General features: G+C 42.2%; 1 protein-coding gene and 2 long non-coding RNA genes across 3 annotated transcripts in view; 2 read left to right on the plus strand and 1 right to left on the minus strand.

Annotated features, from left to right (window-relative positions):
- LOC138961631 (centrosomal protein of 162 kDa-like) overlaps positions 1-21095 on the plus strand; it is a 67475-nt gene extending 46380 nt beyond the window's left edge. Inside the window, exons 17-30 of the mRNA XM_070333304.1 lie at positions 625-737; positions 1033-1295; positions 2387-2537; positions 3254-3403; positions 5197-5358; positions 9664-9747; positions 10494-10721; positions 11797-12022; positions 12208-12372; positions 13419-13576; positions 13769-13876; positions 16727-16843; positions 18903-19052; positions 19193-21095. Coding sequence (XP_070189405.1) covers positions 625-737; positions 1033-1295; positions 2387-2537; positions 3254-3403; positions 5197-5358; positions 9664-9747; positions 10494-10721; positions 11797-12022; positions 12208-12372; positions 13419-13576; positions 13769-13876; positions 16727-16843; positions 18903-19052; positions 19193-19462 — 2345 coding nt within the window. The 3' untranslated portion in view covers positions 19463-21095. The remainder of the gene's footprint in view (positions 1-624; positions 738-1032; positions 1296-2386; positions 2538-3253; positions 3404-5196; positions 5359-9663; positions 9748-10493; positions 10722-11796; positions 12023-12207; positions 12373-13418; positions 13577-13768; positions 13877-16726; positions 16844-18902; positions 19053-19192) is intronic.
- Positions 21096-22354: 1259 nt separating this feature from the next.
- On the minus strand, positions 22355-26881 carry LOC138961632 (uncharacterized). Its single transcript, XR_011454257.1, has 5 exons — positions 26190-26881; positions 25738-25899; positions 25225-25362; positions 24226-24366; positions 22355-22949 (listed from the first exon to the last, which is right to left on the minus strand). It is a non-coding gene; the product is annotated as an uncharacterized lncRNA (long non-coding RNA).
- The window catches only part of LOC138961633 (uncharacterized), a 2344-nt gene continuing 1354 nt past the window's right edge, over positions 26511-27500 (plus strand). Inside the window, exons 1-2 of the long non-coding RNA XR_011454258.1 lie at positions 26511-26631; positions 27236-27328. This is a non-coding gene — a long non-coding RNA (uncharacterized lncRNA). The remainder of the gene's footprint in view (positions 26632-27235; positions 27329-27500) is intronic.

A 27500-nucleotide genomic window follows, 5' to 3' on the forward strand; every position in this document is an offset into this window, starting at 1 on the left:
CATGATTCATGTTTCTATAACCCACCAAACTCTGACATGGATTATAGAATCTTGTCCGTGTGCACTTGGTCTTGTGCTTGCATGTACACACGAAGGGGGATAAGGTGCTAGCAGATCTGTATATTAGTGGACCTGGGAGATCGGAAAAATCTCCACCCTTAACCTACCAAGCGCTGCCGGGATTAGAAACATCAACCCTTCGCATTTTAAGCCAGTAGGCCATTGCACCCCTCTATCTCTGCTTTATAATTTGATTAATTTAGTATACTTTTTGATGTATTACGGTCATTCAGGCTGCTATCTCAGGGCAGAAACAGGTAAATAGACAGAAAGACAGGGGAGGAGATGGATGCTGCGTAGTCTTTTTTATCCACACTGTACACAATTAGTTTCATGTAATGTGTGCTTTCAGGATGAACCAAGTCTGAAACACAGATCTGTTAGGGGGAAGGGAAGGCTGAGCATGCAGTGTTTTAAAATGAACAGTCTCTAAGCTATTTAGCCTCTGACTCAGAGAAGAGAGAAGCATGTGTAATGTACTTGGGTAGTGCATTTGACTTTTGACCTTCCATTCTTAGGTCCAACAATGAATTTATGCTTCACTGATTTCATTCATTTGTATAGCTGACAGAGCCACGCATGAGAGAGAGACGGAGAGGAAGATAGAGTCCCAGCGTCTGGATTACGAAGAGCAGATCTTCAAACTCAAGCAGGAGAACTTTGTTGTGGCAGCAAGGGTGAGTATTTCACTCACTCTATTAGTGGAAGCAGGATAATGTTCACATTTTTCTTGTGTATGTGTGTGTCAGTGGGTGTATGTGTGTCAGTGGGTGTGTGTATATGTGCGTGTGGGCGCGTGCACACGTGTGTGTGTGTTTGAAGCAACTCAGTGAGCACTTTGTATTTTGTTGTGTCTGATTGCATTTTATGCACTCAAGCTAAGCAATATTCCTAGTGTGCTGCATTCGATTGAAATAAATTCTTGTCATCAAATGATCTCACATGTGATGTGTGTTCTCTATCCCCCATCAGCTGAAGGACCTTGAGAGGCAGACAGGGGTCAAAGGTAGTAGCAGTGACGTCGGCAGCAGCAGTGGCGGTGAAGCGCCCTCTAGGGAGCAAGTGGCGCGACTGGAGAAGGAGTGCAAGGAACAGGAGGAGTTACTCGCCCGCTTCCAGTCGGAGAACAAACGGCTGTATGAGGAAATCCGCAGCAAGGAGAAGGCCGGCAAATCCACGGAAGAGGCCATGTTTAAAGAGAATCAGAGACTGAGTGCTGAGCTCAACTCTGTCAGGTGTGTGTTGGGAGGGGGTTTTGGTGGGATCTGTGTGTGTGTGTGTGTGTACGCGTTTGTGTGTGTGTGTGTGCATGCGTGCGCGCATGTGTGTGTGTGTGTATGCTTTTAGTTATGCGCTATAGAAATCTCCTTAATAAATAAATAAATGTCTGTGTGTGTGTGTGTGTGTGTGTATGACTGCTTGATACAGTCTGCAGCATGGAGAAAATGGCCAAAGCCATGGAAGAGGTTTGAAGAGAATCAGAGACTTGGTGCTGAGCTGAACTCTTGTCAAGTGTGTTAGTAGGGAGGGAGGAGGGTACCTAGGGTGTGTGAAAGGTAATTGTGTGTCTGCATGTGTGTTGTACAAGGAAATCCGTGTCAATGACAAAGCAGCTAAAGCTATGGAAGAGGCCATGTTAAAAGAGAATCAGAGACTGAGTGCTTCAGGTGTGTGTTGGGGTCCTGATTTGGCCTATATGGTCCGCTGGACCCAAAAAGCAACAACAATCAAATCAAATGAGGTGTGTGTTGCAAGGGGGGGTGTTTGTGTTTAGGTAGGGGGAAAGGTTGATGGTTGTTTGTCTTTCTCACCAAGTCTGAATTGAGCACGAGCAATAATGCTGCTCTGAGCACGAGCAATACTGCTGCTCTGACATCTAAGTTTGAAGTGTTGAAGTACAGAAGTCAGAATATTTTTTTATGAGACTTCAGATGGTTTAAACAATTTTATTCAGCAAAATAACATACAACACAGCCGCATACAATCAATTAGTAAATGGAGCACAACAAGCAAAGCTTATAAAAGTGCTCTTGAAAGCAAAAGACTTCAGATGATGGTGATTTGATGTAAATCTGTGAGAGTAACTTTTTCCTGCAGTATAGTCCAAACTTATGGATGACTAGCATATGGGTGTAATGATTCTCTTCATACGAGAATTCATTCTTGAGATATGCCTTCTTACTTTATGTTCTTTTTATAGGGTTGAAGCTCACCTTGGCATTACTATTCTGTATATTATGATTAACATTATTCAGACCATCATATTTTAAAAATGCCACTATTATTCAACTTTTCATAACACATCTTTTTTTTCGTCAAATGTCAGATCTCTACTGGAGCAGAAGGAGACAGAGCTTCGCAGCAAAGGCATCATCACCAGTCTGGCGGCACAGCAGCAAATCGCCGCCGGCAACCCAGAGTCCGTCACAGACGCTACTCGCAGTGCACACCTGGAGGCAGACCTCAGAGAAAGCAAGGTCAGTGGTTAGGGGGAAAGAAATGGAGAGGAGTATAAGAATTTTAAGAAACTAGCCTTTGCCATAGAGTGAAATAAAGGCATCATTTGATTACAAACTGTCTTTTGTCGCTGTGTTTATGGCAAGAACGCTGAGGAAAATGTCAAATCTTTATGATTTATTTTATTCATGTCCAAAATAACACAAATTCAAAAACATCTCTGACCTTGACAAAACAACACTGGCCTTGACAAAACCTTATTAACCTTGACAAGACTTCACCTTAGCATAACACCACTGACCTTAACATGGCATCACTGACCTTCACAAAAACATAACTGACCTTGAAAAGACAACAAAATCTTGTTTTCAAAACATGTTTGTAACAGAAATAGTCAATAAATCACCATGCTTATAAACAGAAAAATGCTTATATACGTTTTTGTCTACACTTTGTGAAGTGTATAGGTATATTTTTATGTGTATAGTGGAACCCGCCTTTAACGACCTTCAAAAATCAGGTCTTAAAAGGGAGGTTAATTGACTGAGGCTATGAACAGAACATCTGAGAAAGGAGGTTCTTAAAAAGGAGGAAATCTTAAATTGGAGGGTCTTAAAAGGGGGGTTACTCTGTATTGTTATTGGATTTGGAATTGTGTACAGATTAATTTATGTATGTAGGTTTTTGTGAGGTGCTTAGAACGGCTTTTGGGTTTAATAAATTATTTTCTGCACAGCGGCAGTACGACAACGCGATGAGGGAGCTGAAGGCACTGCAACACTCGCGGTCAGAGCTGGAGCAGCACGTGGACGCCCTGGTGATGGAGAGAGAGATGGTCAAGAAACAGCTGAATGCCGCCAAGCAAGCACGCCCTGAAGAGCTTAAGGTAGGCTGGCTGTGGTGTTGTTGTTGATGTTGTTGTTGTGATGCCCTGGTGATGGAGAGAGAGATGGTCAAGAAACAGCTCAACGCCGCCAAGCACGCTCGCCCTGAAGAGCTGAAGGTAGGCTGGCTCTTGTTGGTGGTGTTGTTGGTGGTGGTGGTGTTGTTGTTGTTGAGTAGACCGGTGGGGCTTCTTGGTACAGAGTAGGTGACTCTGTTGTCATCCAATTGGCAAGATTAAACTTACAGTCGAACACGCTTAAGACGAATCACTGGGGATCGGAAAAAAAGTTCGTCTTAACCAAAATTCGTATTAAGAAAATTGATCGATTTTTTTTTATTTTTTATTTTTTATTTTTTTTAAGTCTTGTACATTTTATGGTGTTTCAATTTGTTTCTTTCGCAACTTTCATGCTGCTTCACGTTTAGACAATAAAGTGACATATTCAGGTACATGTTCATGTGTGTCTCATGTTGAGTGATGATTGTTGAGTTTGAGTGAGAGTGAGCACACAGATGTTTCATCCAGTTGTTACGTTTTTGGTCACACACACGCGCACACACTGACACTGTCCACATTCGCGGTGTTCCTATCATTTGTCCGGAATCACTTACCTTGGCGACGGGTAGCAAACCTTGGCCAATTTAGTTTTTTGTTTTTTTGTTGCAACATGATGTTCAAATCCAAATCGAAAGCACTGACTGACTGATAAACTATCGCGAACCGGCGAACGCAAACGTTGAGAGTGTGGTTTCCCTTGTCCAAGGGAAACCACTCTGGCATCTATATTTTCTGGCAATGGCTTCCGTTCGATGTTTCGTTTTTGGTATTCGCGAAGGAAATAAACGTCAGTCAGTCATTCATGTTCAGTGTCTGAGCTATCAATCACTTTGATTCTAAATTTGAAATTGTTTTGTGAGTACAGTGTAATCAGTTTAACTTTATTCAGTGATCGGTTGAGCAATGGTTCAAGCAGTCGACGCAAGGGAAGACTTTGACACATGTATTCAAACTTCTCAAATTCCCATGATATGTCGATCTCGGGACGAGTTTAAAGATTTCGTCATAAGCGTGAGTAAATTACAGACATTATGCATGCTTGGGAATCCAAAAAGTGCTCGTTATAAGCGTAAATTCGTTATAAAGAATTCGTTTTAAGCATTTTTTTTAAGCATGAAGAAAGAGGTATTCAGTTGGGAACTTAAAACTAATTTGTTAGAAGTCAAAATTCGTAACTAGCGTGTTCGTTTTAAGTGGGTTCGACTGTAGGCAGCTGTACTCTACCTTAGAAGGATGCTGGCAGTGTTATGGCTGTGGTGGTACAATGGATTCCCCCCACCCCTAAACTGAAGTGGTACACGAAGAACTGCAGGGCTGTTGTGTTGTATTGTGTACTGTGCTATTGTTTTGCATTGTATTGTATTGTATTGTATTGTATTGTGTGTGTTCAGGAGATAGAGCATAGGTACGAGGAAGAGGTTGACCGACTGAAGCGCAAGTTGAAGTGGTGCGCAGAGAACCAAGAACTGCTGGACAACACTATTGTATTGTGTTGTGTTGTGTTGTGTTGTGTTGTGTTGTGTTGTATTCTATTCTATTGTATTCTATTGTATTCTATTGTATTGGGTGTGTTCAGGAGATGGAGTGGAGGTACGAGGAAGAAGTAGATGGGCTGAAGTGCAATTTGAAGTGGTACGCGAAGAACCAAGAACTGCTGGACAAGACTATTGTATTGTATTGTATTGTATTGTATTGTATTGTCTTGTATTGTATTGTATTGTATTTTGTGTGTTTAGGAGATGGAGAGGAGGTACGAGGAGGAGGTTGACCGACTGAAGCGCAAATTGAAGTGGTACGCAGAGAACCAGGAATTACTGGACAAGAGCTCCAGGACCATCAAGGCCAAGGAAGAGGAGGTCCAGCGACTCAAACTCCGCATCGAGGAACTCCAGACAGAGGTGGGTACCGGAATGGTTTTCTACATGTGTTACTTACAGTGCAGGTAGTTATGATAAGATGTACAGCTACATTTTTTGTGTTTGAAAATTCTGTCAGTATGGGTCTGTTGGTTCTTTTTTCAGATGTTTGTTTTGTGTGTGTGGGTGTGTGTGTGTGTGTGCAGACCTGTTTACACTACACATTGAGCGTAGTAAACTACGATTTTGGTCCCCAAACTACGCAACTACGCATGCTTGTCTTATACTACGCAAACGTTTCGTTTCAACTACACATTTTGACATTTTGAATACGCATAAACGCGAGCGAGTTCCGATCCATAATTTGTACTAACCGGTTGTGTACTGCGTGCAAAACATTCCCGGCGCCCGCGAGAGTAGCGTAGTCAGTTGGTCTTGCTGCTGTTATTACAACTATCGCGGGCGTTTCAGCACATACTTTTCTGAACGCGGTCACTTCGTAGCTCATTCTTTCTGGAGGGAAAAAAATGGCTACAGCGACGAACACGGATTCAGAAGACTTTGGCGATCAACCGCCACGGAGCAAAAAAAAGAAGCTTGGTCAAACTCCCAGCAAGGCTTTTCTGCCAAAGTACTATGAGGAGCATCCATGCCTAGTTTCGTGGAGAAAAGGGAAGCATTTTGCCCACTGCACTGTGTGCAACACGGCTTTTTCAGAGAAGCACAGTGGGCTTTACGACCGTGTAACCGCCACAAGAAAAGCACTTCTCATGAGGAATTCGAGAAATCCCGACCAAAGCAGAGGAAAAATTGGACTGTTTTGTGAAGAAACCCGTGCCAGGGAAAGAAGACCAAGACAAGCTCACTTTTGAGAGATCGGTAACCAGAGCAGAGGCAATGATGACCTGCCATATTATTATTATTGCCGACGCAAACCGCTGTTTTGTTTATATGCAAATTTGCCTTCATCATGTTGATACACATACTCCCAGTCCCTACTTTTTGTGACTTGATGTTCTCAGATTGTCACAGGTCTTGAATAGGGGGTCCCACTGTATATGAACTGCATACCCCTCAACATAGCTTTTTTTTAACAAATGCATGGGTGAAACTTTTCCACCTTAGGGCGGAAATCCGCCAAATGAAATTGGTCAAATAAAGAATTCCTTATTTTAAAAATCTGTAAAAAAAAAAATATATATTTTTTTTTTTTTTTTTTTTTCGCCGGCGATCCGATCTGTATTTTCTCTAACACAGTGACCGGACATCGCTGAATCTTTGTTTCCCTGAGTGCGCGAATTATCGGACTACAGCTTGGCATTTGTTATCATTGTTTACTGTGCAAATTTGTGTGTTTGAGATACCAGGAAAGGCCTACTTTTAGCCTTAAAAAGCCTGATTTTTCGTTTTCTTCTGGGGGGCTTCGCCCCCCTGGGCCCCCTAAGAGGGCGTTGCCCCTGCACCCCACCAGGGCGTGGGCGGCCCCTGGACCCCGGCCTCATTTTCCTTATTTTTAATTCTGATCAGTTTCACCCATGCAAATGTTCCAAACTAGTTAATAATTTTTTGACTCACATGCGAAGCAAAAGTGAGTCTATGTACTCACCCGAGTCGTCCGTCCGTCCGTCCGGAAAACTTTAACGTTGGATATTTCTTGGACACTATTCAGTCTATCAGTACCAAATTTGGCAAGATGGTGTATGATGACAAGGCCCCAAAAAACATACATAGCATCTTGACCTTGCTTCAAGGTCAAGGTCGCAGGGGCCATAAATGTTGTCTAAAAAACAACTATTTTTCACATTTTTCACATTTTCTCTGAAGTTTTTGAGATTGAATACCTCACCTATATATGATATATAGGGCAAAGTAAGCCCCATCTTTTGATACCAGTTTGGTTTACCTTGCTTCAAGGTCAAGGTCACAGGAGCTCTTCAAAGTTGGATTGTATACATATTTTGAAGTGACCTTGACCCTGAACTATGGAAGATAACTGTTTCAAACTTAAAAATTATGTGGGGCACATGTTATGCTTTCATCATGAGACACATTTTGTCACATATGATCAAGGTCAAGGTCACTTTGACCCTTATGAAATGTGACCAAAATAAGGTAGTGAACCACTAAAAGTGACCATATCTCATGGTAGAAAGAGCCAATAAGCACCATTGTACTTCCTATGTCTTGAATTAACAGCTTTGTGTTGCATGACCTTGGATGACCTTGACCTTGGGTCAAGGTCACATGCATTTTGGTAGGAAAAATGTGTAAAGCAGTTCTTAGTGTATGATGTCATGAAAGGTCAAGGTCAAGCATGTGAGTCGTATGGGCTTTGCCCTTCTTGTTTCTTAACAAATAAACTTAATGCTTGGCTTGTATTTTTGTGGGGGCTTTGTTTGTATTTGTATGAGGAGTATTGTTCACATTGTAATAGTTTTGTTTGGAGTGTTTGTTTTAGTACGGTATAAGTAACTGTTCTGTTTTGCGGTTTGGGTTGATCAAATTGAAATACTACACATTCACCTGCCAAACTACACATTTGCCTTATTTTCACACCCAAAACTACACATGGTACATTTCAGGGGTAGGCAGGTCTGTGTGTGTGTTAGTTTGTGTGGGTGCCTGTGTGTGTGTTTATGTGTGCAGGACCCAAAAGAAGTAGCTCAAACTTGTAAAGGGAATAGTTTGAATAAGAGTCGTTTGAATGTACACTCTTCAAAAAAAGTTAAGGATCGGTTGAAAAAACGGATCTAATTACAAAAAATTGCCAAAAAATTAAACATCGACATAATAATTAAAAGATTAATGTGTTTGAATTAACAAATGAACAAAGAGTCTTGACCTAGAATTTTGTTTGGCAGGCAGAGTTATTTCCCTTTGTGGGACTTCTCAAAAGCTTCTGCATTTTGGAAGAAAAAGGGTGGTTTTTTTTATGAAATTTGCGGAACGCATGCCACAGGGCAAAAGGTTGTGCTGCAACAGGGTCCTGGCTATGAACATCGCTCACCAGCTTGTGTTTAAAGGTTGACACGCTGACACAATTATGCACAGTAGCAACATGCCCCCACGAAGAAAACTGAGCGATTTAGATAGAGGAAGGGCAATAGGATGGCTACAAGACGGTGTTGCTGCCAGGCAAGTGGCCCAGAGGCTTGCAGTGGCTCCCTCTGTCATCATCAGACTAAAACAGAGATTCCACGCAACTGGAAGAGTGCAGGAGCGACAACGTTCTGGTCGGACCAGAGTCACCACACAAAGAGAGGATCGCTTCATTCAGTGGCAGGCCATGCAACAAAGAATGGCTACGGCAAACAACATTAGGCAACGCCAACAAGCTACCACCAACACTGTTGTTAGTGATCAGATGATCCGAAACCGCTTACATAACTTTGGCTTGCGTGCAAGGCGTCCAGTCCGAGGAACAACCCTGACTGCTAATCACCGAGCAGCTCACAGAGCCTGGTGCACTCAACATGTGAGGTGGCAACGTCAGCAGTGGGCTCAGGTGTTGTTTACAGATGAGTCCCGCTTTTGCTTGGAACCTGCTGATGGTCGCATCCGAGTGTGGAGGCGTCGCGGAGAGCGCTTCGCAGAAGGCGCTGTTCTGGAACGACAGCGTTTTGGCGGAGGCTCTGTGATGATCTGGGGAGGGATCAGCACACGTCTAAGGACACCTCTGTACCATGTAGTGGGCAACTTGATCGGTGTCCGCAACCAGAATGAGATCTTGCAACCCCTGGTCGTTCCAGCCCTTCAAGCGATCGGCCCTTGTGCGATTCTTCAGGATGACAACGCACCTCCCCATCGCTCTGCAGCTGTAAACACCTTCATCCAGCAGGCCAGGGTCAACAGGATGCTGTGGCCAGCCAACAGCCCGGACCTGAACCCCATAGAGCACATGTGGGACGAGCTTTGTCGTCGGGTACAGCAACATCACCCTGCTCCTGCCAATCTGGGTCAACTGCTGCAATGGCTCCAGCAGGAATGGAATGGAGTTCCCAGAGCATTCATATGCAACCTGATCCACTCCATGCGCCAACGATGTGTTGAATGCCTGGCACACAACGGAGGGCACACGCGTTATTGACACTGATTCACATTGTTGTGAATTTCATTTTCGAGGGTTGTCACGTTTGACTCACTCTAGCTAAATTGTCGCTGCCGCGTTCGATCTTTGCTTTGGTTGTCACTACTCCTTGGTTGTTCAACTATATAATTTTAAAAAAATGAAAGAATTCGGTCTTGTCTGTTTTGTGTGGCGTGCTTGTAAAAAAGTGATCCTTAACTTTTTTTTAAGAGTGTACATGTATTTTTATGTCGGATTATTGTTTCACTTTTTGGCCACAGACGGGGAAACGGCTGGAAGAGAGCAAGCTGAGGTCCAAAGACAAAGCTGCAGATGCCAAGAAGATTCAGGACCTTCAGAGACAGGTAGGACTGGCATACAGTGGAACCCCCAGTTTAAGACCTCCAAAAATCTGAGGAAATCAGGTCCTAAAAAGGAGGGAGTCTTAAAATGGGGATGATTTTACAGAGGTTTCTGAAACAGAAAGTCTCAGAAAACAGGGTCTTAAAAGGGAACGAGTCTTAAATTGGGGGTCTTAAAAAGGGGGTTCCGCTGTAGTATGACTGAAATGATTGATGCTGCTCTTCATGTGTGTCAGTGAGAGATAGCTTGGACTTGTTTTTCATGCCAGAGCTACTGTAGTACATGCGTTGTGAGGCCCCTCCTATCAGAGGACACCTACTGTTGTCCCTTTCTAACATGTACCTGTCTTGACAGGCCACTTGCAATGTAGAGACACTTTTGGCAGGTCCCAGAGGTGTCCTTTTATCACAGTACTTGTTATTTTCAGAAAATGAATACCATTATGAAATTTACAAGACTTGGACAACTGAAATTTGTCACAATATTGTTAAACTTTCTTGTGAGCTTCCTGTTCAGAGCTCTATTCATTTCAGTTGTTGACTACACATGATATTTACATGTACTTGCTTATTAACCTGTGCAGGTTGGCAATTGTATAGCAGCAATCAAGGACCTCCACTCCTGTATACTTACATGTGCTTTTCTCAAAGCATTTTGTTTCCTGACCAATATAGCTCAAAATTCTGAAGTATGCACATGCAAAATTTCCTTTTTCAATCCAAGTATATTTTTTCACACTGCTTTGCAGGTGAAAGAGATGGAGCAGATAATTCGCCGTCGTCACCCCAACTCGTTGCCATCGTTGATGATGGCTGCGGCGACCATGCCGGACCCGTCGCAAGGGGGAGACAATCGCAGCCACACGGTGGAGGTGCTGGAGAAACGCGTCAGAAAGCTGGAGTCTGAGCTGGAGAAGAAAGATGGGGAGTCGGCCACACTGCTCCGAGGCATGGAGCAAAAGTACAACGCTGTCAAGGTGGGTGCCAGCTATAGGAGTAATACACCATGTTCTGAAATAACTGTCAAGGTTGGTGCCAGCTAGAAGTAATACACCATGTTTTGAAATAACTCTGTCAAGGTGGGTGCCAGCTATAGGAGTAATACACCATGTTCTGACATAACTCTGTCAAGGTTGGTGCCAGCTAGAAGTAATACACCATGTTCTGAAATAACTGTCAAGGTGGGTGCCAGCTATAGGAGTAATTCAAGAAGTAATACGCCATGTTTTGAAATAACTCTGTCAAGGTGGGTGCCAGCTATAGGAGTAATTCAAGAAGTAATACGCCATGTTCTGAAATAACTCTGTCAAGGTTAGTGCCAGCTGGAAGTAATACACAATGTTCTGAAATAACTCTGTCAAGGTGGGTGCCAGCTATAGGAGTAATACACCATGTTCTGACATAACTCTGTCAAGGTTGGTGCCAGCTATTTGAGTAATACACCATGTTCTGACATAACTCTGTCACGGTTGATGCCAGCTATTTGAGTAATACACCATGTTCTGAAATAACTCTGTCAAGGTTGGTGCCAGCTATAGGAGTAATAGACGATGTTTGGAAATAGCTCTGTCAATGTTTGATGCGCCATCCCCATGTCATGACAGTGGCAAATACACCTGTCAATGTTTGATGCGCCATCCCCATGTCATGACAGTGGCAAATACACCTGTCAATGTTTGATGCGCCATCCCCATGTCATCACAGTGGCAAATACACCTGTCATTGTGCCAGAAGTGCAGGTGGCTGTCAATACATAAACACACACACACACCTGGGTAGTGGGAATCTTGTTGCTGCTAGTAGTGCAATCATAAAGAACAGTAGACTTCCACTATATCGTGGTCTTTGGGGTCCAAAGAATCAGACCGCGATGTACGTGTTTCACGATATAATGAAGGAGGGAGTGGTGGCCCGCAAACAGAAAAGAAAAACACACTATTTTGGGGGCATCTTAAAACAGTGGGTCCCGTGGGTCATCGCAATATAGCTGAATTTGCGATGGGGAATTCCCCAGTAGTGAAACAAAACATCTCACGTTTCCTGTGACTTCAGTTTCAGTTTGAGGAGCGTGTAGCAGACCTGGAGTCCCAGCTGCGACTGTACAAGCGACAGGAGCCCGGCGACATGAAGCCGTACGAACACCCCCACACGCACGCCATCGCCCTGGAGCGAGAGCTGGACAGTACCAGGGAGCGCTACAAGAAGCAGCTCAACGACCTGACCACGCAGGTGGACAAGCTGACCGCTGAGCTCACCAAGATCAAGAAACAGCAGGACAGTGAGTGGATGCTTCTCTTGTTTGTTGGTTTAGTGTGTGTGTGTGTGTGTGTGTGTGTGTGTGTGTGTGTGTGTGTGTTTGGAATAGGTTAATGGGTTGGGAGGGTGATGTATGGAAGGGGTTCTCTCTACACATAAACTGTGTATGGGGTTCAGCATACTTCACTGTATTGGTTGATGTTTCAGACGGTCTGCGCAGTGAACACATGCGCTGGCAGCAGGTGGAGGCTGACCTACGAGCCCAGGTGGCGACACTGCAGGCCGCGGTGCAGGAGAAGGATCGAGACATGCATACCGTCATGGCAACCGTGGACAGAATGCAGAAGACGCCCAATGGACCCTCTCACTCTGGTGAGTTAGCTATAAAAGAAAGAGCTGGACACTTGAGAATGAAGGATCGTGTGTACCTGCCCATTTTGGGGGCAATGCATGCAAAGTCTTGCTGGTGGCTTTTTCTGAAACCTTTTTTTCCCCTGGCTGCTCTTTGGCATACAAGAGTGTAATATATCTTGACTGGATACCATAGGGACAAACCATCAGTCTTTTCACTACAGCTGTAGTAGATTCCATGAGAGAGAAAGATTGGCTGAATGTAAAGGTAACAGGTCGTCATGCCCAGAGATGTCCTGGCTGAGTGTACAGGTAACAGGTCGTCATGCCCAGAGATGTCCTGGCTGAGTGTACAGGTAACAGGTCGTCATGCCCAGAGATGTCCTGGCTGAGTGTACAGGTAACAGTTCAGCATGCCAAAGGTTGTCCCTTTGTGTCAATGTCCTCCAATCTGAGATTTATTTCAAGTTAGTTTCTCGGCACAGAAGACCCACCATTTTAAGACCCCCAATTTAAGACCCCCCAGGGCGGGGATGTAGCTCAGTCGGTAGCGCGCTGGATTTGTATCCAGTTGGCCGCTGTCAGCGTGAGTTCGTCCCCACGTTCGGCGAGAGATTTATTTCTCAGAGTCAACTTTGTGTGCTGACTCTCCTCGGTGTCCGAACACCCCCGTGTGTACACGCAAGCACAAGACCAAGTGCGCACGAAAAAGATCCTGTAATCCATGTCAGAGTTCGGTGGGTTATAGAAACACGAAAATACCCAGCATGCTTCCTCCGAAAACGGCGTATGGCTGCCTAAATGGCGGGGTAAAAAACGGTCATACACGTAAAATTCCACTCTTGCAAAAAACACGAGTGTACGTGGGAGTTTCAGCCCACGAACGCAGAAGAAGACCCCCCATTTTAAGACCTTGCTATTTCAGATTTTCTGTTCCTAACCACCGTAAATCTACCCCCATTTTAAGACTCCCTCCTTTTTAAGACCTGATTTTCATCGATGTTTGGAGGTTGCAAAAGGGGGGTTCCACTGTATTTGATACCCTTGTGTTACTTGTGTGTGTTCAGACAAGCGACGAGGTAAAGGCAAGGTGGGAGAGGAGAACTACAGCAGTACAGCGCTCAACACCTTCCCTGAACACAGCGACAAAGTGTACCAGCCTGAGGCGTTCGCCGACCAGCATGTTGCCAGCCTGGTCAGGGAGAATAACCAGCTGAAAAACAGGGTCAGTTGCTTTCTGTGCTAGGGACCTTGCAGGAGCATATATATTTACTTATTGTTGTGTGTGTGTGCGCTCAGCTTGAAATGTTGCAACTGGAGGATATATATTTACTTATTGTTGTGTGTGTGCGCTCAGCTGGAAATGTTGCAACTGGAGCATATATATTTACTTATTGTTGTGTGTATGTGCACTCAGCTGGAAATGCTGCAACTGGAGCGTGACCAGCAGCGTGTGGATCTCCGACGCTCTCTGGCGGAAACAGAGTCCATCGCCAGACGCGCCAGAGAAGAGTATGAAAACCAGGTGAGTTTGCTGGCCACATGAAGGTGTGAAAGTTGGAAATGGAGGATAATGAACTCAGTCTAGAGACATTGTGCTTGCTGCCGCGCGAGCCGAGAAAATTTTCCCTCTTTATCTATGCTGTGCTGGCCGCAAAACCCCTCCTCGCGGAGGTGTTTTCAGACACATCGTATGTAGGGTGAACTGTGTTAATTTAATCTGAGACTAGGAGCAGACTGTTAGTTGTGCAATTTTGGGATCAGATTAGGAAAAATATGCACACTTTCACCAACAAAAAAAAGCTCATGTTGGAGCAGTTGTGACTTTTAGAGAATATTTCAACCATTTTGCAGGTTGCAGATTTAAGCTTTTGCTTACAATTGGAATAAGTTCATTGTTTAGTTGAGTGTGTCACTGTGACAAAAGGATGTTAGACTTGTATTTTGTGTTTTCACCCTTGTCCAGGTTGTATCTGTGTTTTTACCATCGTCCAGTTTGTATATTTAGGATCATATTATTTATTATGAGTTGCGGTTTAGTTGAACAATGTGTTAAGCTGCTGGAATGGGATGCTTGGTATTTGGTATATCTTATTGTCCTTAAGTAATTCCCTCAAGCAAAAAGCGGACAGCGACAGAATTGCGCTAACCCAATTAAAAAAATTCTTTATCCTGAATGCAATTATTCGTGTCTTCCAAGCCCTGAGACTTTCGTTTTGTTGGAATGCCTGTACATGAAGGTGTTTAGACACTGATGAGAGTCTGCACAAAGTTGACTCTGGGAGATAAATCCCAAATGGAACGAGGCAGAAAGACGAATATGATTCACAGAGTGATTGACTGGTGGATTGTTTGTTGTCAGATTGTGATTGACTGGTGGATTGTGTGTTGTCAGATTGTGATTGACTGGTGGATTGTTTGTTGTCAGATTGTGATTGACTGGTGGATTGTGTGTTGTCAGATTGTCATTGACTGGTGGATTGTTTGTTGTCAGATTGAGATTGACTGGTGGATTGTGTGTTGTCAGATTGTGATTGACTGGTGGATTGTGTGTTGTCAGATTGTGATTGACTGGTGGATTGTTTGTTGTCAGATTGTGATTGACTGGTGGATTGTTTGTTGTCAGATTGTGATTGACTGGTGGATTGTTTATTGTCAGATTGTGATTGACTGGTGGATTGTTTGTTGTCAGATTGTCATTGACTGGTGGATTGTGTGTTGTCAGATTGTCATTGACTGGTGGATTGTTTGTTGTCAGATTGTGATTGACTGGTGGATTGTTTGTTGTCAGATTGTCATTGACTGGTGGATTGTGTGTTGACAGATTGTGATTGACTGGTGGATTGTTTATTGTCAGATTGTGATTGACTGGTGGATTGTTTGTTGTCAGATTGTGATTGACTGGTGGATTGTGTGTTGTCAGATTGTGATTGACTGGTGGATTGTTTGTTGTCAGATTGTGATTGACTGGTGGATTGTGTGTTGTCAGATTGTGATTGACTGGTGGATTGTGTGTTGTCAGATTGTGATTGACTGGTGGATTGTTTATTGTCAGATTGTGATTGACTGGTGGATTGTTTGTTGTCAGATTGTGATTGACTGGTGGATTGTTTGTTGTCAGATTGTCATTGACTGGTGGATTGTGTGTTGACAGATTGTGATTGACTGGTGGATTGTTTATTGTCAGATTGTGATTGACTGGTGGATTGTTTGTTGTCAGATTGTCATTGACTGGTGGATTGTGTGTTGACAGATTGTGATTGACTGGTGGATTGTTTGTTGTCAGATTGTCATTGACTGGTGGATTGTGTGTTGACAGATTGTGATTGACTGGTGGATTGTTTATTGTCAGATTGTGATTGACTGGTGGATTGTTTGTTGTCAGATTGTGATTGACTGGTGGATTGTTTGTTGTCAGATTGTGATTGACTGGTGGATTGTTTATTGTCAGATTGTGATTGACTGGTGGATTGTTTGTTGTCAGATTGTGATTGACTGGTGGATTGTGTGTTGTCAGATTGTCATTGACTGGTGGATTGTGTGTTGTCAGATTGTGATTGACTGGTGGATTGTTTGTTGTCAGATTGTGATTGACTGGTGGATTGTGTGTTGTCAGATTGTGATTGACTGGTGGATTGTGTGTTGTCAGATTGTGATTGACTGGTGGATTGTTTATTGTCAGATTGTGATTGACTGGTGGATTGTGTGTTGACAGATTGTGATTGACTGGTGGATTGTTTGTTGTCAGATTGTGATTGACTGGTGGATTGTGTGTTGTCAGATTGTGATTGACTGGTGGATTGTTTATTGTCAGATTGTGATTGACTGGTGGATTGTGTGTTGTCAGATTGTGATTGACTGGTGGATTGTGTGTTGTCAGATTGTGATTGACTGGTGGATTGTGTGTTGACAGATTGTGATTGACTGGTGGATTGTGTGTTGTCAGATTGTCATTGACTGGTGGATTGTGTGTTGACAGATTGTGATTGACTGGTGGATTGTTTATTGTCAGATTGTGATTGACTGGTGGATTGTTTGTTGTCAGATTGTGATTGACTGGTGGATTGTGTGTTGACAGATTGTGATTGACTGGTGGATTGTGTGTTGACAGATTGTGATTGACTGGTGGATTGTTTATTGTCAGATTGTGATTGACTGGTGGATTGTGTGTTGTCAGATTGTGATTGACTGGTGGATTGTTTGTTGTCAGATTGTGATTGACTGGTGGATTGTTTGTTGTCAGATTGTGATTGACTGGTGGATTGTTTATTGTCAGATTGTGATTGACTGGTGGATTTTGTTTTGTCAGATTGTCATTGACTGGTGGATTGTGTGTTGACAGATTGTGATTGACTGGTGGATTGTTTGTTGTCAGATTGAAGCCATGAGGACGGCCCACCAGAAAGAGATGACGCGCATCAAGTCGGAGCAGGCTGTGTACAACTCCACGTCCAAGCTGGCCAGCCTGCAGAGCAGATGTGACTCACAGGAGGTATCGTCGTGTACACTTTATGTTACTAGGGGTGGGATGCCAACATAGACAGCAATGATCAGTGTAACCTCCCATAATGACCCGTCTTGAAAACTACCCCCTCCTTTTGCCGACCAATTTTTTGGGCACGGATGCCTTTTACACTGTAACTAATCACTGAATAGCAGCACCCTCCTTTTTTCAGACGAATGACCTACTACGAAAGGGTCAATAATGACTTTCACCTCATTACCAGTGAGTGTCAAAGTTTGTAATTACCCAGCACGTGGGTCAAACTGCGAAGGGAATCAATAAAACTAATCAGCAACAATGTATCAGTGATTTGATGTGTCTGTGTGTTGTGTCCTAGTGATTTGATGTGTCGGTGTGTTGTGTCCTAGTGATTTGACGTGTCAGTGTGTTGTGTCCCAGTGATTTGACGTGTCAGTGTGTTGTGTCCCAGTGATTTGACGTGTCAGTGTGTTGTGTCCCAGTGATTTGACGTGTCAGTGTGTTGTGTCCTAGTGATTTGACGTGTTAGTGTGTTGTGTCCTAGTGATTTGATGTGTTAGTGTGTTGTGTCCTAGTGATTTGATGTGTCGGTGTGTTGTGTCCTAGTGATTTGACGTGTTAGTGTGTTGTGTCCTAGTGATTTGACGTGTTAGTGTGTTGTGTCCTAGTGATTTGATGTGTTAGTGTGTTGTGTCCCAGTGATTTAATGTGTCGGTGTGTTGTGTCCCAGTGATTTGACATGTCAGTGTGTTGTGTCCCAGTGATTTGACGTGTCAGTGTGTTGTGTCCTAGTGATTTGACGTGTTAGTGTGTTGTGTCCTAGTGATTTGATGTGTTAGTGTGTTGTGTCCTAGTGATTTGATGTGTTAGTGTGTTAAATAATAATAATAATAATAATAAATAACTTTTCTATCGAACGAGTCCCATCAATTGGCTCCAGGCGCTTTACAAATTCATTATAGAATAAACTAGCACAAATCAACAAGCATACAAAGCATACATTTAACTGAGACATAACACCAAGAACCCAAGCACTAAGCAAAAACTTAGCGTACAATGTTAAAAGTACGCACACACACACGCACGCACGCGCACACATACCATTGACAAATAGACCATAAAGCACATACAGGGTAGAGAGTTCCAAAACAGAATAGAGTTGTGGAGAGTCTACTCAGGCTAAGCAAAGGCTTTACGAAACAGGTATGTTTTGAGTTGTGTTTTGAAGGAGGAAAGGCTGCTGGAGTCACGGATAGAACTTGGAAGCGAGTTCCAGACGGTCGGAATCTGGTACCTAAAGGTTCTTTCACCAAAGGTCTTGGTCCTGGTTTTGGGGATGCGAAGGAGTTTTTCAGAGGAGGATCTGAGAGAACGGGATGGCTCGTAGATACTGAGGGAATGGGACAAATAGGGGGGAAGTGTTTTCTCAAAACAGCGGTACCCTAACAGAGCCAGCTTGTACTCGATTCTATACTTCATAGGAAGCCAGTGAAGGGTGGTAAGTAGGGGAGTGACATGGTCTTTCTTAGACTTCTGCAGAATGAGCCTTGCAGCACTGTTCTGGACTCTCTTTAAGCGATCAAGTTCTTCAGTACGTCACCTCAAGCCTGTTTGATGTGTCGGTGTGTTGTGTCCTAGTGATTTGACGTGTTAGTGTGTTGTGTCCTAGTGATTTGACGTGTTAGTGTGTTGTGTCCCAGTGATTTGATGTGTCAGTGTGTTGTGTCCCAGTGATTTGACATGTCAGTGTGTTGTGTCCCAGTGATTTGACATGTCAGTGTGTTGTGTCCCAGTGATTTGACATGTCAGTGTGTTGTGTCCCAGTGATTTGATGTGTTAGTGTGTTGTGTCCCAGTGATTTGATGTGTCAGTGTGTTGTGTCCTAGTGATTTGACGTGTCAGTGTGTTGTGTCCCAGTGATTTGACGTGTCAGTGTGTTGTTCTAGTGATTTGACGTGTCAGTGTGTTGTTCTAGTGATTTGACATGTCAGTGTGTTGTGTCCTAGTGATTTGACATGTCAGTGTGTTGTGTCCTAGTGATTTGACATGTGACTTTGTTCTATCCCAGGTGATGGTACAACACTTACAGCGACAGTTGGCCCAGAGGGAGGCAGAGCTGGAGCAGACGACAGCTCTGAAGAAGCGAGAGGCCGAGCTGAAGGAACAAGTGGACTCCCTCCAGGAAAAACTCAGAGAGGCCAGGAGGTCACAGGCACCGGTAAGTCTCCCACGTTCACTCATGTTTTTGCACAAGTAGATTTGTACCTGTTTGATCGTTTTTACCCCGCCTTTCAGGCAGCGTACGCCGATGTCAGGGGAACAGGACTATATCAAATCTTATGGTTATTGTGTGTGCAGGAGATGCGTCACTACGAAGCGCTGGAGGACAAGATTGGACGGCTGACGGAGCGCCACAGCAAGCGGGAAGAGGAGTTGGAGTCCTTGCTGCGCAGCTCTCAACGCATGACGTCACAAGACCTGGTGGAGGAGGTCGCGCACTGGAGGAACATGGTGGACACCAAGAACATGGAGATCTGCAAGTTCCGCGAGGAGCTCGACTCCATTCTCAACGTCCTCAGGGAGTTGCAGAGGCAAGGAATCAAGCTTCCGTACCTTGTGCCGTCATAGCACTGGTTGAAAGAGAACAATAAAAAGCTTCCATACCTTGTGCCGTCATAGCACTGATAGAAAGAGAACAATAAAAAGCTTCCGTACCTTGTGCCGTCATAGCACTGATAGAAAGAGAACAATAAAAAGCTTCCGTACCTTGTGCCGTCATAGCACTGATAGAAAGAGAACAATAAACAGCTTCCGTACCTTGTGCCGTCATAGCACTGATAGAAAGAGAACAATAAACAGCTTTCATACCTTGTGCCGTCATAGCACTGATAGAAAGAGAACAATAAACAGCTTCCGTACCTTGTGCCGTCATAGCACTGATAGAAAGAGAACAATAAAAAGCTTCCATATGTTGTGCAGTTATAGCACCCATTGAAAGCGTATAATAAAAAGCTTCCGTACGTTTTGCTGTCATAGCACGGATTGAAAGAGTAGAGTTAAACAGTGGGCTTGACTGAAGTGTGTCCATACAGCGGTACCTGCAATGTGAGGCCCCTCTGATGAGAGGACACCTCCAATGGAAGGACACCTGCTGTTGACACCTTGTCTGTTACCGTGACCAAAATATACCTGTCATGACAGGCCACCTGCAATGTAGGGACTCTTTCAGTTGGTCCCAAGGGTGTCCTTTCATCAGAGGTACACCTGTACAAACTGAAACAGTATAAATATCAGGATAACTACTCAAGTCTTGCACCCAAGGTCAAGGCACAGACAGGGGTGTGTGTGGCAGGAATTGCACAGCTTGGTAAGCTGTACGGCAGCCAGGCAGAAACTGCAGACCTGAAACAATGAAGATTAAAAGCCATCCTGTGATACTGGTGACTGAACAAGATTCAGGCGGAGCTTTCATTCCCTAAATGCACACATACTGAAATTCAAATCTGTGCCAGTCTCCTATGCTTCATGGTTACAATTGGTCAGTGTTTGTGCTTCGAGAACCGTCCTATGGTGCAAGGATGTACTGTGCTCAATTGTGGTTAGGATTGTACCTCCCATGCAGAATATCTGTGTGAATTAGTGGCGACATGAAAACAACAAACACTCAGGTTTAAAGGGGCAGTTTCTAAATACTGCATGTCTATGCTAATCGAATGATCGGCCGAACCAGTACACAGTCAGATAATAGCGTAAAAAATGTACCTCAGATATTGTGTACCCACGTAGCATTCTGACTCTTCGATGTCTATCCTAGCAAGTGTGAGAGAAGGCCAGGGCATTATTGCTCAAGCTGTTATAACTTTAAGAGGAAAGCATAACCATTGCCTCAGAATACAGTGCTATACAGATTGTGACAGGCCCTGTGTGGTGGCCCTTCAGTGCAGGCATCCCTTCTTGACAGGGAAACATTGCTTAACAGACCAAGAGATAGTAGCACCCTTTATTTAGAAGGTTCTTTGTTGAAAAGGGATCTCACTGTCTTTAACTCATTCTGGGCCAGCAGTGTTGGGTTTTGAATCCGAGTCTTCGGTTTGTGGCTGGAGTCTTATTTGTTTTGTATTACGGATGCATTCTAATTTTCATTTTGTGCTTCCGTTGTGACCTTGATTCTGACACTCATTTGGCCAGTGAAACAAAGGAGCAATGGAAGGACAGTTGCAGCAAATGTATCTGCATCATCACTCACACGTTTTCTATAGGCAGCATCCCCAGTTAGCATGCTAACGTTAAATTAACGTTAAATTAACGTTAGCGGTAAATGTTAATTTAACGTTTACCGCTAACGTTAATTTAACGTTAATTTGCTCATGTGATAAAACGTTAAATTAACGTTAACATTTAACGTTAATCTAACGTTAATTTAACGTTAATCTAACCATAATATAACGTTAAAATTAACGTTAATTTAACGTTTTTGCAAACATAAAAATAACCAAAATAAAACCAAAATCAAACCATAATATAACGGTTAGATTAACGTTATTTTAACGTTTTTTAAACGTTTATTGCTAACGTAAAAATAACCAAAATAAAACCAAAAAGAAACGTTTTATTAACGTTTATTTAACGTTTTTTTAACGTTTTTTGCTAACATAAAAATAACCAAAATAAAACGTTTTATTAACGTTTATTTAACGTTTTTTTAACGTTTGCATGCAAACATAAAATTAACCAAAACAAAACCATAATCAAACGTTCTCATGCAAACGTTAAATTAACGTTCACATGCAAACGTTAAATTAACATTCACATGCAAACGTTAAATTAACGTTCACATGCAAACGTTAAATTAACGTTAACATGCAAACGTTAAATTTACGTTCTCCTGAAAACATTAAAATAACATTTGCAAATACAAATTTGAATTAATGCACAGAAAATTCAAGATCACAAATTTTATTTAAAATTTAAATTGTTGATGTCTTTACCAATTCAATAAGTGAATACTAATTTGATAACAGTAACACTTTTAAAATGTTGAACAATGCATACTAAATTCCTTCAATTGCTAAAACATGAAAATGTGAACTAAAAAAATATTACAACACATTTTTCAGTCTCAGTAAAATACCACAGCATAGTATTATCAATCGGGCAGACAAAAATTATGTGTAGACTTAATCTCATTGAAGTAACGCTACATTGACTAGTTTGAACTTGATAAAAAAAATCATCAGAAGGCGATAACAGGATCAGCAATTAAGAATTTCAATCACAATGCGTTGGTATGGGTTCATCAAGGTAAATACCATAGGGCTGTGCAAACTCATTATCGACAGCGATCACTGTTAATGACAAAATCAGAGATGAAAACAATACAAAGTAGTTGCACAATCAATAATACAAGCAAGTCAGTAGCACAAAATATGAGAAACAAAGGGATGTAAGCGCTATTAATGCATACACGTGTGACAAGGATGTAAAGTCTCTTGTTCATTCCAAAGCGTGTTATTCTCACAGGTGCCAAGAAAATTGCTTCCACATAATCTCACTTACTCTTGTTGCACATGTCATATAGCAGAGCAATTACGTCCCTTTGTTTCTCAGATCTTAAAATAGCGCTCTGCTTCATTTCATTAAGATTCTTGCTATCACAAAAGATATTAACATATTTTGTGGAGTAGCTAGATGAAAAACAATCATCGATGAATAAAAATTAACAAGCAGCAAGACTGCATGTTTTCTGCACCACTTTGCCAAACATGTGTGTGCACAGTGAATATTTGTTTATGAACTGTTGGTGTTAGTCCTGAATGATGGCACCCATGTAAATGAGGCTTGATGCCGGGCTGCTTTGCAAACACAGCATTCAGAAGCTGTGGGTCAGCAAAGGTGTTGAATCTTGTTAGTGAGATGGCGCGCAATGATGTCCTGTAGCACTAGCAGCTGCCTGCACTCGCTCTTTGACGCTGGTCAAACTTCTGGTCGTAGGTGAAGTCCACCTCACAGAATATGATGATGGTAATGGTGAGGGAGTTCAACTTCTGTTTGAACTATGTGGCCAGGCCCAGCTCCCTGACTTTGAAGTGGTCATAATCTTATGCAGGATACCAACCTGGGATAGAGAAGGAAAAATGGTTCTTAGTCAATGGCTGGGATTACAAACTAAATCACACACACACACACACACACACACACAAACACACTAACAAAAACATACACTTACAAACACACATACACACACATTAGCAGTAACAAACACATACAATACATGTACTAAGAAACACACCCATGTATACACACACACACACACACACACAGACACACAGGCGCGCATACACACACACACACACAGGCGCAAGTCCACATATATGCAAAATCAAAAGTCTCAGCCCAATTTGTAACAAGAGAGAAAGAGAGTGTGTGTGTGTGTGTGTGTGTGTGTGTATGTTGCAAGCATTACACAACTGATATTGAAATTAAGCACCACAGGAAAAAAACAAGTCGCGTAAGGCGAAAATACATTTAGTCAAGTAGCTGTCGAACTCACAGAATGAAACTCAACGCAACGCAACGCAGCAAGACCGTATACTCGTAGCATCGTCAGTCCACCGCTCACGGCAAAGGCAGTGAAATTGACAAGAAGAGCGGTTTAGTAGTTGCGCTGAGGAGGATACTTTTCTTTACCTCTCTTCGTTTTAACTTTCTGAGCGTGTTTTTAATCCAAACATATCATATCTATATGTTTTTGGAATCAGGAACCGACAAGGAATAAGATGAAAGTGTTTTTAAATTGATTTCGAAAATTTAATTTTCATATTAATTGTTATATATATTTAATTTTCAGAGCTTGTTTTTAATCCAAATATAACATATTTATATGTTTTTGGAATCAGCAAATGTTGGAGAATAAGATGAACGTAAATTTGGATCGTTTTATAAAAATTTTTTTTTTTTACAATTTTCAGATATTTAATGACCAAAGTCATTAATTAATTTTTAAGCCACCAAGCTGAAATGCAGTACCGAAGTCCGGGCTTCGTCGAACATTACTTGACAAAAATTTCAACCAATTTGGTTGAAAAATGAGGGCGTGACAGTGCCGCCTCAACTTTCACGAAAAGCCGGATATGACGTCATCAAAGACCTTTATCAAAAAAATGAAAAAAACGTATGGGGATATCATTCCCAGGAACTCTCATGTCAAATTTCATAAAGATCGGTCCAGTAGTTTAGTCTGAATCGCTCTACACACACACACACACAGACAGACACACACACACGCACATACACCACGACCCTCGTCTCGATTCCCCCCTCTACGTTAAAACATTTAGTCAAAACTTGACTAAATGTAAAAAAGACGACACTGAGTTAAACAATTCACTTACTGGTCAACAGTGTGAACTTTCAGCACAGACAATGGAAACTTCGGATTGAATGACTTTGGTACAATCATCTGTCATCAATGAACTCATCATTCTTCCCACCAGTCCAGACACCTTCCCACCAATTGCAGACTTGTTTGTTATCTGAGCGAATAAAAGTCAATATAAATACATGTCATGTGCACAGGAATGAGAACAAGGATTCTCAGTTAGGCAAAAAAAAAAAAATAGGTGTGGTTACGGTAAGGCAAAAAAAAAAATAGGTGTGGTTACGGTAACATAGCCAAAAAAAATAGGGTAGGTAGGTAGGCAATCACTTTTTTTTTTTAAAACTTTTTTTCCTAATGTGTACAAATTAAACCTACTTGACAGGGAAATAAGTGTGCGACTCGGGCGCTTTCGCTTTCATTGCGTTTTTTGCACTCGTTTTTTTTTTTTTTTTTTTTTACAAATGTAATAAAAGGTTATAGGGTCGGCCCCCAAAAATAGGGTAGGTCGGGTTACCGTAACCACACCTATTTTTTTTTTAGGCCTAACATAGCCCAAAAAAATAGTGTAGGAAGGTAGGCAATCACTTTTTTTTTTTAAACTTTTTTTCTAACGTGTACAAATTAAACCTAGTTGACAGGGAAATAAGTGTGCGACTCGGGCGCTTTCGCTTTCATTGCGTTTTCTGCACTCGTTTATTTGGGGTTTTTTGGTTGTTTTTTGACAAATGTAATAAAAAGTTATAGGGTCGGCCCCAAAAAATAGGGTAGGTCGGGTTACCGTAACCACACCTATTTTTTTTTAGGCCTTATCACAAAAACAAAAACAAACAAGCACAGAATGACAACATGTTTTCCTAAATGTTATTAAACTTAAAGACAGAAAAGTTCATCATACCAGTCCATCACTGAAACAGAAACGGTTGATATATGAATAATTTATATGAGTGTGGGTGGGGGGTGGGTTGTGGGTCTGTTGCAAGCAATAATTATACATGTACCAAATTGTACTCACTGTTTTCAAAGCTGATAATTGTAAACCTTGATGGGTTGTCCCCTTCCAACTGCATGCTTTGGTACAGCCATCCTTCAGACTGTGGCCCCCTCCCATTGCCACCTCTCTCTCTCCGATTGTAGACAGGATTTTTTTCATCTGAAAGAAATAATGTCCAATTAATACGAATTTGCACAAAGGACTGGAAATAGAATTGAAAGTAATTCTGATTTAACCAACAAATTTACAAAAGCACATTGATAGATTATTTTCCCTAATATGTTCCAACAGACAGTTGAGTAATTACAGGTCACCAGAAAGGTCCACCACTGAAACAGGTACAGTTCAAATTGGAGTTTGTGTGTGTATGTAATGTATATATATATATGTGGAAAGAGGTGGGGTGGGATGGGGGATGCGTGTGTACATGTGTGTGTGTGTGTTTTGCAAGCATTACACAACTGATTATATAATAATTACACAACAAATTGTTCTGTCAGTTACATTGAAAACTCATTTAAAAAACCCACTTACTGTTTTCCAATGCAAACCTTCAGCTTGTTGAAGAATGGAAATTGGTTTTGCCTTTTCCCATCCAAATGCGATGAACGGCCATGCCATCAATCAGCTCACTTTTCTTTTGACCAGTTAAGGCACCTCCCCACCAAATGCAGACAGTTTTTTTGTGGTATAAATCTGAAAGAATAAAAGCTATTTATTATGCACAACAGAATCATAAAAGGATTCTTAGTTAAAATCACCATTTCAGGCAACAACAACAATAAAGAAAAACAGCAAACACCTAAACACACACACGGTGACACACACACAGTGACACACACACACACACCTAAGAAACAAAGCAAACTTTTTAGTCTCATCAGTCATGTATTCCAAGAGATAAAAAATACATCTGATCTAGTCTCAATAATTAGCAAATCTATCTTCCAAGTTCCATAGGCAATACCGTGAATACGAATACTCACTCAAAGTTTGTAAAAATCTTGAAACCAGTCCAGTTATGTCTTGCGCCTTCGGTCTTAGTATTGGACTGTCCAGTCTGGTTCGTTTCTGTTGGTGTATCATAGTGCTCTTGCAAAGTTCTGCCAGTGCCAGTTCCCAATCTTCCTCATCAGCACAACTTGCCGTTACGTCCTTTGATAACTAGAAACGAAAATTCTGAGTGACCTCCCTTGATCGCCAAGGGACATTACTCTCAGTCTCAAACTTTTCACTGTGGAACTGGAATCGAAATTAAAAAAAGTTTCTGTAACAGTTTTTAACACGCTAGCAACTTCAAAGTCAGTGTGACTGCGGATACATGTATAAGATAACATGCTACACTTCAGCATATCAGGAATACACACTACAGATCTTGTGACGCTGAGGCGAATGGCAAATGGAACTTTCAGCACTGAAGAAATTCAGGTAATGTTGTGATTCATAGTTCACGATCCGTTGGCATTGTGATTGTTGACTTATTTTTCATACGAGTCACAAATATCAAAGCAATATCATGCATAACGATTGGAAAGGTGGATTTCTCTCTCTTTCTTTCCTGCCTTCTGTCTCTTTCTTTCTCTGTTTCAGTCTCTCTCTGTGTCTTTCTGTCTCTAGACTCTGTCTGTTACTCTCTCTCTCTCTCTCTCTCTCTCTCTCTCTCTCTCTCTCTCTCTCTCTCTCTCTCTCTTTCTCTCTCAATCTGAAAATTTCTCTCTCTCTCTCTCAATCTGATACTTTCCACACATGTGCACCCAAGGCACTTACTGTTCAATCTTACAGCTTCAGGTCAAATGCATTACTGGTCAGTAAATAAGAGATCTCAGGAGAGGCATGGGGAGTAATTTTCGAAAATGATCCATTCAAAGACACTTAAAACAAGGTTTGATTGACAACTGCTCTCTCCCTCCCCCCCTCCCCCCCCCCCCCCATTCCCACTCTCTATCTCTCTGTCTTCATTAACAAGTAAAGATTTGAGTGTGTTTAGACTATTGTAATTAATGCAATTCACACATCAATGCTTTCATTGCAGGGTGGGAGGAATTACCATGAGGATGGAACAGAAAGCATTCACAGGGATGTAAACTACAAGGTGCAACCCCGACATTCTGGCTGTTGAGGCCAAGTACATGTAAGTGTGTGTCACTGTGTGTGTGTGTGTGTGTGTGTGTGTGTTTGCAGGTAAAATCCTTGTTTAACGCTAAGATGAATGTTCCAGCAGTCATATTATTATATAACAGAAAATCATATTTGAGAGAAGGCAGTGTTATTGTCAGGCCTCAGCATAGGGTCATTGA

This window comes from Littorina saxatilis, linkage group LG3 (assembly GCF_037325665.1).
Source record: "Littorina saxatilis isolate snail1 linkage group LG3, US_GU_Lsax_2.0, whole genome shotgun sequence".
In the NCBI taxonomy this organism is placed as follows: Eukaryota; Metazoa; Mollusca; class Gastropoda; order Littorinimorpha; family Littorinidae; genus Littorina; species Littorina saxatilis.